Genomic DNA, 11,129 nt, shown 5'->3' on the forward strand with positions numbered 1-11,129 from the left:
GACACAACAGCAAAATGCACTGACATGGGACAGCTTCCTGGACCACATTCACAGCCCAGCCCTGTTTCATGAAAAAAGTGTATGAAAAGCAGAAAGCAGCACCGTTTTATCATCTGTGCAAGGATCTTGTGTGCATTCTCACAGATTTTTTGTCCTGGGTGCCAAATGTTGGGCTGTGAAAGTGAAGGAAGTCCAGGAAGCTGTCCCATGACAGTGCATTTTGCTGTTGTGTCAGTTGGATAATTGCTTGGTTACTGACATGTGTTTTGAGTAGAGTATTAAAGTAATCCTGTGTGTAATTTTGGTTAATTTTGATTGACACTATTTTAAGATATGACCTTGTGATTCACAAGTTGTACAAAATTATAAGTTTCTTTTTGAGCTCAGTTTATAAAGGAATATCATACCGCCAAACAGAAAACGTTTAAATGTCGGGTTATATAAAGGGTATAAAACGTTTCTGTAAACGTTTTTGATTTTTGAAAACTAGCAGCAAAACATCTTAACGTAATTTTATTTAGGCCTAGGCCTATGCGTTGACAAAATGTTTGTCAAAAGTATTTTACAATGACATTTTGACAACATTTTTAAAATGTTGTAGGCCTACTTTGTGTTTTTCTTATAAAACCTGACATTTAGATGTTTATTTGAAAAAGTAATCATAACTTACCTAGGAACAGTATATTTATATCGCCAGACATAAGGCTTTATATATTTAAGTACATCAAAATCTAGATTCAATTTTTGGCCGATTTTCTGCAAATTGGTGGATGGGCACCAGTTGTGGTAGTTTTTAATAAATAACCCATCAAACACAAACATGCTTTTAAAAACGCTATAAACAGGTTATAAACGAGTTTTGGTTTCGGTCAAAACGATAACATTTAAATATCGGGTTAGATAAAGGTCATAAACCCATACACATTTTAACACGTTTTATTTGAAAAAACAACAACACTGCAACAACATTTTAGAAATGTTGTCGTGAAATAGTTTTTGGCAAACATTTTTGCAAAATATTTTGCCAATACTTAAAAACCATTTTGTTCAAATGTTTTGCAGGAAGTTTTCAAATTTTGTTATTTTTTTAATGCTATTAAAATGTTTTATACCCTTTATAATACCATTTCCCGATATTTAAACACTTTTTTGTAAAATGTTTCGTGTTTGCTGGGAAGTCGTTAACCTCGTTTTAGCAGTTGTCAAGAATGAGGTGAAATTTTTAGTGAAATCGTACAGAAATTACATTTAGAAAATGGAAAACTTGTTAGATCTTGGGACATAAAAAATTTGAATGATTTTTATAAAGTATCAATTAAAACATTTCTCTTAACTGAACACATAATGGCATGTTGCACAACGCTGTTATCCGAAATTCGTATGAGTGGCGAAAACTCTTACCGGTGATCCGAAATATTATTGAACTGCGTCGATTGTCGATAGTTAAATATGATTCAGATTCAACACAGATACCATTGATGATTTGTTTGACATAACTTTAAAACTATTATACAATTACAAAATATTATAAAAAGTATTAAAATGCCCGGAAATAATTAGCGAGAGCACGCGCACAGCGCAATGCTAAATCCAGCGCCATTTTCCAGATCAAATTGAAATGGAGTCAATCCAATCACATTGATTGAATTTTTGTTACAAGTTTACAAAGTAATACTGTTTTTAAAGTCGTGGACAAATAAAATCTTTGGTTCTCCCTTTTCACATTCTTAAATTAATTAAATATCAAAATATAGTATAAAAAATGAAAAATTAGAGTAAAAATCAAACGGGATCAACCACGCCGGCGATATCTTGTTTCAAAGAGGAGTAGCTTGCTCTTCAGCCTCGTGCCTAAAGGCGCTGTTCACGTAACCACCCTCAGCATCATTGCCATTTGGACGGTTATTCATATTAATTTTATGCTGTTTCTGAGCTTTTGCATTCGCTTTATTCTTATTCTTATCCAATGTTGAATTTTTCGGACTGTTCTTGCTCTGTGTTTTTATTTGCTTTGGTCTTTCTTTGGTGCTACACCGCGAGTCTTCGCTTTCACTGTGCAGTGATGTTGTGAGTAGCTGTTTTTCAATTGCTTTTGGTTTCTGCTCCAATGGTCCTAATGTGCGTAGTAATGCTGAAGTTGTTCCTAATTCAAAAATCTGGAAAGCAAATAAACGTGAAAAGCATCAGCACATCAGTTTTAGCGGAGGAAATGGTTCCAAGTAGGCCTAGAACCTAAAATGGTTCTTGAGCTGTCCTGTATGTGGAACCTTAAATGGTTCCTATAAACGAAAAGGGTTCTAAAAGGCTAGAAAGAACCATTTTAAACTTGAAAATGGTTCTGAAAAGGCCAGAAAGAACCATTTTGGGGTTCTTTCAATTTTAAAGAACCCTATTGAGTTCTACAAACAGCACAGCCAAGAGCCTCTTTTTCTAGGAATGACTAATTCTGTGATGTCACTCATATCATGTAAGCCTATTTGTTATTGTAGTTTTTTGCATAGCGACGAATCCTTTTGAGGGCGATATTATCAACAATTTTAAAGGCCAAAACGAGTCTTGTCGCTGCCCGCTATAATCCCCATTAAGTAATACATCAATCCACAAATTATGCCGAAAGGCGAAGTATAGAAAAAACACGACGGAATTACATGAAATAATAACATTTTTAATTCTATATTTTCCTATACTTACTGCTGAGAAAAACATGGCGACTCCGGCGAAACCAAGATATAAAGTTGGCCAGTGTAACCAATCATAGACCTTCTCGCTACAGGGCTGAAAATAAAGTGCACAAATTTTACAATAACATGTTAGAGTCACAATATCAGGACGTGGACGTGGCGTGTGGGTATCTTATTTATAGGCCTATCAGCATCTTTATTTATGCATAGGCCCTATTTTGATTCTGATGAGACTATAAAACAGTAATGTCCCATGAGGCTTTGGCTATAGCCTATATCGTATTCAAATTGTCTTCAAAATATGACGCTCGAGCAAAACTTCGATTATGGAAACCGCCACATTAATGGGTGTATTATTTTGAGTCAGGCCCCAAAAGAAATAATAAACTTCCAAAATGTATACTGGTATTTGGATAACACACAAAGGAATGGACACATTCCCGTCATTCAGATTCGCCGACTGTCAGTGTCATTCTGATGTTAAATTTTAAAAAGCACATTGGTCTGAAACAAACAAACAATCTCACCCTACCACCTACCACCTATCTACTTAAAAACACCCCACTTACACCCGTACAAATAAGCTAGCCTGAATACACAAAAACGCAACGGTGATAAAGTAGACTTTCCTGTTAATGGATGTCCCGCCTCTTTATTCCTTAAAGAACGACCAAATTTCACATGGCAAGCGTCCCCTTTCAGACACGTACTCTTCGTAGGTTATGCACCCCGCACACCTACCCCCACACACCCACCCCCACGCGCAACGCACCCATTCTGCATGTAAGCAAAGAAGCAACATTGATAGCAAAGTAGACTTTCTTGTTTATGGATGTCGTTTAATACAGAACAACCTTTTCCACGGCGAGCGTCACCACACACTCCTATCCACCCCCCTTATACACACACACCCTCCTCGCCTACCCTCGTCACCCACCCCACCCTACTACACCAAAAAAAAACACCCACATATACATTCTGTAAGCAAAGAAGCAACATTGATAGGAAAGTAGACTTTCCTGTTTTTGGATGTCCTCACACCAAACTCCCCTTTCAAAATCATACCATACTGACCACCTTGAATTAAAAATAAAAATATGCAAAGAAAAACCAAAACGGTGACCTACCTATCCACCCTACCCCCATACACCTCCCCATCTTATACACCCATCCACCCACCCACAAACACGCACCACAGCAAACAAACATTCTCACATTCTTTACTCACTTCTCTATGTATAAACCTATTCGGATAAACTGCATTGATGTGCACACATTCTGTCAAATTTGACGGCTGTCCATCCGATGTTAACACGCAGCAGGTCTTTGGATGGATTGGTGCTTCGGACTGGTCAAAATAGCCGAGACGCTGCATCTTGTACCATTCACTGGAATGCCAGTCTTCGTATGATTTGCTCCCGCAGCATCGAAACTGAAATATGAAAAAGAAATTATTGGTTCATCAATTTAGTTAAGCTCTGTTCAATGTTTGAGATTTTTTTTTAAATGTCGTAGCAATTACATATCGTTCCCTGTCAGGACGTCTCAGAAAGAAGTGTACCGTCAGAAATGTAATTTTTACTTGATACTATCGTTGACTGGTACATTCAAAATCACCTATCGTTGTGCAGTCCATTTTCAAAATACCAAAATTACATAAAAGCTGTCTTAGTAATGATAGAGACGCCACCGACAAGGGGGGTTAAGGGGGTGCGTTACCCCCGGGCCCGGGGTCCTAGGGACCCGTTAAAAATAAAGAAAGCATACTATAATGGGCCCATAAAAGCAAAGAAAAGATACCTCAATGTGCATGGCCTGTAAAAGGGGGCTCTCGGCGGCACTGTCTCGATTTTAGACACCACATTGTTCTCGATTTGTACAATGTATTAAAACATGTTCAGGAATTTGATGCTTTGACATTTGTGTTCAGGTTTTAAACGTGTTTACAAATCGAAAACAAAAAAGTGTTCCATCTGTAGACACTGTTTTGGCAGTGAGTGGTCAGAAATCGAGGGCAGATTGGTATTTGTAAAGTTCAACTCTATCATTTAAAATCTTTAATGTTTAGGGATTAAAAATCTAAACACATAATCATATGAAATGTGTTTAGCATCTAAACAGTAAAGTGTTTAAATGCTTTATTGACACTTACATTTCTAAACACCATTTGTCCTCGATTTCTAAACACTAATTTTGCAGGGCTCAATTTTGGCGCTCGATTGTCCTTCTTGACGGACGGATACTTACCGACATTTGTATACTGTCCAATAACTGAGTTGTTTCTTCGTTTCCAAATAAACCATAGTCTTTTTGTACATAATCGGTTAATGCTGTATTCACTGTAGACTCCATCTGGGAAATGTAGTAATATAGAAAAAATATGGATGAATCAATCATTATATTCACCATTTTATCATCAATATATCTATATATATAATTTTTTTTTAATATTTCGGCACCTTTATTTATATTGTCATAGATGCGCTAGTGATTAAGCTGAAAGCCGTGTATTAAAGACAAAATACATGTTAGACATTTTACATGTACACGAGTCTGTAATTTCTCTATTTAAGTAGAGAAATTACATGTATACAATTATACATATTATGTATTGAATGGGGCTTCAACTTGTAAATACTCCTGTTTTCCTCGTTTATGTTTGTTGTTTGTTTCACGTTTTTTTTTTGCCAAATTTTCATTTCAAAAAATACCTAATGTCAATTTTAATGACTTATTCTTCACTTTTAGACAATTTGTACACAATTCTAAACACTTTCGCTGGGATCACTGAATAAGCCTATTATTGAATAGATACAAGGCCAAACCCAAAAGAGGTCGAATGAATCACCGTGTATCACGCTTAGGTGACTTTAAAATTTAGAGTGTACAAAATGTATATTGCATAATACTTTCACGTTTTTACCACGATAAGAAAGAAGGAAAGAATGAAGGAAGGAAATAATGAAAGGAAATGGAACGAAAGAAGGAAAGGGAACGAAAGAAATAAAAGAAAGAAAGAAAGAAAGAAAGAAAGAAAGAAAGAAAGAAAGAAAGAAAAAGAAAGAAAGAAAGAAAGAAAGAAAGAAAGAAAGAAAGAAAGAAAGAAAGAAAGAAAGAAAGAAAGAAAGGAAGAAAGAAAGAAAGAAAGAAAGAAAGAAAGAAAGAAAGAAAGAAAGAAAGAAAGAAAGAAAGAAAGAAAGAAAGAAAGAAAGAAAGAAAGAAAGAAAGAAAGAAAGAAAGAAAGAAAGAAAGAAAGAAAGAAAGAAAGAAAGAAAGAAAGAAAGAAAGAAAGAAAGAAAGAAAGAAAGAAAGAAAGAAAGAAAGAAAGAAAGAAAGAAAGAAAGAAAGAAAGAAAGAAAGAAAGAAGAAAGAAAGAAAGAAAGAAAGAAAGAAAGAAAGAAAGAAAGAAAGAAAGAAAGAAAGAAAGAAAGAAAGAAAGAAAGAAAGAAAAAGAAAGAAAGAAAGAAAGAAAGAAAGAAAGAAAGAAAGAAAGAAAGAAAGAAAGAAAGAAAGAAAGAAAGAAAGAAAGAAAGAAAGAAAGAAAGAAAGAAAGAAAGAAAGAAAGAAAAAGAAAGAAGGAGAAAAAATGAAGTAAAATTGAGAAGCTCGTGCCAGTAATTTGACTAATTTCCGAGTTCTGGCAAAATAAATTATACAAGTAGGGCCTATAATTATAGTCAGGTATATCCTTTCAAATACAAATGAATTGATTTGGTGACAGAAACTGAAACTTACCCGAAAGAATACCCAGAATGTCATCAATGTGAACGCAAGGGAAGCGACACACGCTACCATCACTAGGCTGAAATACTGTAATGAATCAAGTCAGATAAACAATTATTATTTTTCATTGCGAAATAACCAGGCCTGAAATAAATCTGAACGGGATTTTTTTTAAGCTATGAAAACACGAGTACAATTTAGGGGCTTTTTCATTTGTTTAAGAGGGTACAAATTTTGTGACTAATTTTGCATTTTTCTCAAAAAATAACTACACACTGGTAACAAAAGTTATGTATATTATAGGGGCACGAAATCCAATTAGTTCACTGAAATTTCAGTGATTCAAGACAAGTGATTCATATTATGTTAAGAAATGAGGTACACTCTTCAGTCTAGCGGTACCTCTTTCTTATCATAAAGAACATACCGTTTGTCTTGAGTCACTGAAATTCCAGTGTTTAGTAACTGGATTCCTTGCCCCTATAATAGTAACTTTTGTTACTTGCGTGTTATTATTTTTTTGAGAAAAAAACAAAAATAGTCACAAATTTATCAAGGGGTATAGTACCACCTTAAACTGTTGCAATTTGGCAGTTCACAGCATCTTGCAAATGGTTGGAAGCTTTGGCAAAAATTGCATTGATCATTTCATAGCGAGTGTGTAGAAGAATTCAAATATCACAGATATACTTTTGTAGGTCCTGTGGTTATTGAGTTATGTTGTAAAGAGGGCTGAAACAACAACACTTTTGTAAAACGCACATAACTCAATAACAACAATAAATCAAGCAAGTTTTCAAAGTATATGATTTGTACATGTAGAATGAACTTTTGAAAAACATCAAAGTGTTATTTTTCAATAATATATTGATTTAGATAATGAAAATCAATTTTGTGGCTGCTTTGACCAACAACACCTCATCTCCTGAGTATCCTTAAGTGCTAAAAATGTTGTTCAAGAGCACGAAAAGTGTTATTATTTTAAGAGCCACGGGATCTCTTCAAATCTGATCTAACTGAATGTTGTGACGTAAAACCCCGACTCCAAAAAATATAGACTTCTCAATCACATCTCTAGTTAAACAGGGTCACAGGGTGGTATATACAAATTTACAAATTAGAATCCCAGATTAGGTTAAACCACCATGCAAAAACGTCAAACTTACCCAAATAAGCGTACACCTGTGCATGGTACAGATAGCAATAGTTCCTAAAAGTACGAGAACCACTAAGAATATGCCTTCTGATATTGTACATAAATTAGCAAATAAGTAAATAAATCCGAGTATATCCATTATTCCACCTCTTTCTTCATCCATACGGATTGCATAGTATATCCAAAACCCTAGAGCGGCGGCTCCACCACCAACAACCTGATGAAGAAATTAGAAAAAAAAACAGAGAAAAATGTCAATGATATTCAAAATTTACAAATCTTAAAAATCGTCATCCTGCTACGATAATTGCCAAAGTAATTTGTTTGTAATTTTGAGAACAAGTACAAAAATGGTTAAACATCTTTATTCACTAATCTTTGCACAAGAACAAATGATAATAATGAAACAAATTTAAAGTATATTCAAAAATAAATATATATGATGATTACGTAACTGATGCATGCTTGAACCATATTTTGCACTTGTTCTCAAAATTACATCAAATGACTTGGGCAATAATCGTAGCAGGCTGACAAAATACGAAAAAAAGGAAGGTTTTATTTCAAACTCTAATGGTGACCCGCTGGTCAAATTGCTAGAATTGTACATAAAACATCACACCTAAACAGACACAATGCAATTTTGCAGGCAGCAGCTACGCAACATTGAAACAAACAACTATACAAACATCCAATCCAACCCAACCCCATCCCCCAGTAGGCAATGAGGATAAAGTGCCTTGCCCAAGGACACAACACGTTGGCACGAGCGGGGCTCGAACTCGCAACCTATGGATTATGAGTCGGGCGCCTTATCCACTCGGCCACACGTGCTCCCAATACAAAAGAGATATTCATGTATTATAATAAATGTTGGTATTCTTTAATAATTTTTATAATAATAAATTAATACAGTGTATAAGGCCAAAAAAAAGATTCTTTGCTTGTCCTCCACAACTTTTTCAGAATTGGGTCGGTCGGTCGGGATTTTTTTTAAAGGTCATGACCAAAACATGACTGTATGCCTTTAATTAGCTTAATGAATAGCCCAAATAGTTGTGAATTGGGATATTTCTCTACTGTATACCACTTCATTCATGTTTTTAAAACAGTTTAGACGTGTGTAGAAACTGTAAAAAAAACTTTTTAGGATATCAACAATTTGAAAGAAGGAAAAAACCAATTTCCAAAATTAGGGTCGGTATTATAAATTTGTACAGTAAAGAAATAAAACTTTTTTTCCAGATTTTCCAAATAAGGGCCGGTCGGTCGGTAAGCCTAAACCTGATCAACCCCATACACACCCTAAACGTCATCTTAACCGGAAGTATTATGTATCCATACGAGTGGGATTGTCTTTGCTATTAAATGCAGCGAAATTTAATTATGACACCTAACAAGGATTCTAAGTATTCTTCAATGTCAATTATTCTTTCTTCACACATACTAAAAAAACTATTACAATGCTAATCATGCGAAAAGTAGTAAAAAAATTGTGATTAGTCGCCTAATGTATTAAATGGTTAAATATTGCGATTTCTGTTACGTTTTCATATCATTGTCCCTCCAACATTACAAAATGTATATTCAAGTTGGCATATTAAAATCTTTAACCTTCTGTGTTCAAGTATTTCACACAGACTAAACACAACATTTATTTGCCAAAACCAAAATCGTGCCTTTTAGATGTTTTAGGCCTGTCAATAAAACAATATTTACTTATCACCTATAACTTACAATCGATAAATCATGCACAATTATTTTTATGAACAAAAACTTCCTTGTTGTCTCAAAAAGTGAACATGATAGGCGTGTACTCAATCTGTGGCACTTATTTCTGCCAAAAGGATGAAACAAAATACCACATTTTTTATGCAAATATCTTTTTGCGCAGAGATTTGTCATATCAGGAGATATATTAATTTATATAAAATCATAAAATGGTTAACTTACCAACATTATGAAATTGAAAAAGTGGCTTAGACATTGCAAACCACCTAAGGCCGAGTCATGTCGTCTGTGATGTTGTTTCTCCATCTTTGATGCGATTAAAGAGCAGCAGACCAAAGATGTGTTAAGATTTTAAAATCATCAAAATACTCCAAATCATCTGTTGTTGTGATGTTGTCTATTATTTACTCAACATTTTGTTTATCTCATCATATCAGCATCAAATGTAAAATGTATACCAATGATTTTAGCACATTACACGTATTCTATCAAACCACGATCAAACCCATGAAAGTAAATAAAACATAGAACTCAGTTGTGAAGGACACATGCTAAATTTTCCTATTACTAATGCATATTAATAATGCACGGGTCAATATTCTTTAGAAAGTAGCTAGTTATTATTGATCTGTTCAATACCTGTTTGCTCAAGCTTACCAATTCTTTATCAGAGTTGGCAAAACTTTTTGATTTGTCACTAAAGCACCCAAGCGCAGCTGAAAAAGCGCCCGATTTTACTGTAATCGCTCTTTAGTTTTGTAACTATAATGGTTTCACTTAAAAGCAAGGTCTGGCAAAAATACGGCAATAACATGTACATGTATACTTCGTGATAAACTTCAAGTTCTCAACAAATTTGGCAAAGATCTGACAGAAATCGTCCCAAAAAGCCCAAACGAGCGCTTAATCCCAACCTCGGAAACACTCTTCCTAAAACAGATTAACAATCCAGACAATAAAGAGTGGTTTGTGACGTATTGGTAATAACAATGAGCTGAGTGGTTGTGGAATACCTGTCTTGTGACGTCATTCAGGAACTTCCCGGTTTCTTGCCGATTTAAGATTTCATTTTAGTGAGTGGATGGAGGTGGTAATTCTCCATTTATTTTCTAATATTAATATATAGGCCTACCTAGCCCTCCGTGTGCAGCCCGGGGGGGGTACTCAGTACAAATGACCATACGGGGACGTGCCGCAAACATGGGTAGCATTTTCAGCCTTCTGGTATATCAATGACCCCTTTTTCAAAGCCTATTTTGGTATATGAATGGGTCATTTTATCAAAATTTTCTCAAATTTTTCGGAAAACAGCCCAATTTTTCCTTAATCTAGCCAAAATTTTCAAAATTTTCGGGAAAATTTGTAAAATCTAAGACAATTTTTGTTAAATTCGGCCGAAGATTTTGACTTTTGGTATATCAATGGGTCCAAATTTCTTGAAAAATTGGTATATTTATGGGTCTACTTCCAAAATCTCAGCGGCACGTCCCTACCAAAACCAAACTTGAGTACCCCCCCCGGGGTGTGCAGACACTGTGGAAAATGTATACTTCCTGTATCTATTGCTGAATGAGTATTCATGAAGTAATTATCTATTGCTGATATGGGTGTTGATGAACTAGTTATCAGGCGGCGAGTGGCATGATGGTCGGGGAGAGCCGGCAAAACCGCTCAGCCGTATGGCATTTTCCCGGCATTTTCCCATACACTCGGTTAGTTTTGTAGGGTTCATTATCGGACCCAACGGTTTTAGCTTGTATTAATATTATTTATTAACATAGGCCTACTTGTTTGTGATATTTTAAGCGTTTTAAAATTTCAAAATAATCCCATTCAAT

General features: G+C 35.0%; 1 protein-coding gene across 1 annotated transcript; it reads right to left on the minus strand.

Moving 5' to 3' along the window:
• Nucleotides 1-524: 524 nt before the first annotated feature.
• On the minus strand, nucleotides 525-9,865 carry LOC140168389 (CD151 antigen-like). Its single transcript, XM_072191771.1, has 7 exons — nucleotides 9,514-9,865; nucleotides 7,571-7,777; nucleotides 6,417-6,491; nucleotides 4,929-5,033; nucleotides 3,910-4,113; nucleotides 2,692-2,775; nucleotides 525-2,156 (listed from the first exon to the last, which is right to left on the minus strand). Exons 1-7 carry the CDS (start codon nucleotides 9,595-9,597, stop codon nucleotides 1,818-1,820), a joined length of 1,098 nt encoding a protein of 365 aa, XP_072047872.1. The 5' UTR covers nucleotides 9,598-9,865; the 3' UTR covers nucleotides 525-1,817.
• Between the last annotated feature and the right edge of the window lie 1,264 nt (nucleotides 9,866-11,129).

This window comes from Amphiura filiformis, chromosome 13 (assembly GCF_039555335.1).
Source record: "Amphiura filiformis chromosome 13, Afil_fr2py, whole genome shotgun sequence".
Classification (NCBI taxonomy): Eukaryota; Metazoa; Echinodermata; class Ophiuroidea; order Amphilepidida; family Amphiuridae; genus Amphiura; species Amphiura filiformis.

Bases quoted from the DNA above. Each gene is read 5' to 3' on its own strand.
- LOC140168389 (XM_072191771.1), bottom strand. From the start codon at position 9,597: ATGGAGAAACAACATCACAGACGACATGACTCGGCCTTAGGTGGTTTG. The intron at 6,492-7,570 runs GTAAGTTTGACG...GATTCATTACAG, and splicing joins ACAGGTGTACGCTTATTTGG to TATTTCAGCCTAGTGATGGT. The intron at 2,776-3,909 runs GTGAGTAAAGAA...CTTTATTTTCAG, and splicing joins ATAGGTTTATACATAGAGAA to CCCTGTAGCGAGAAGGTCTA.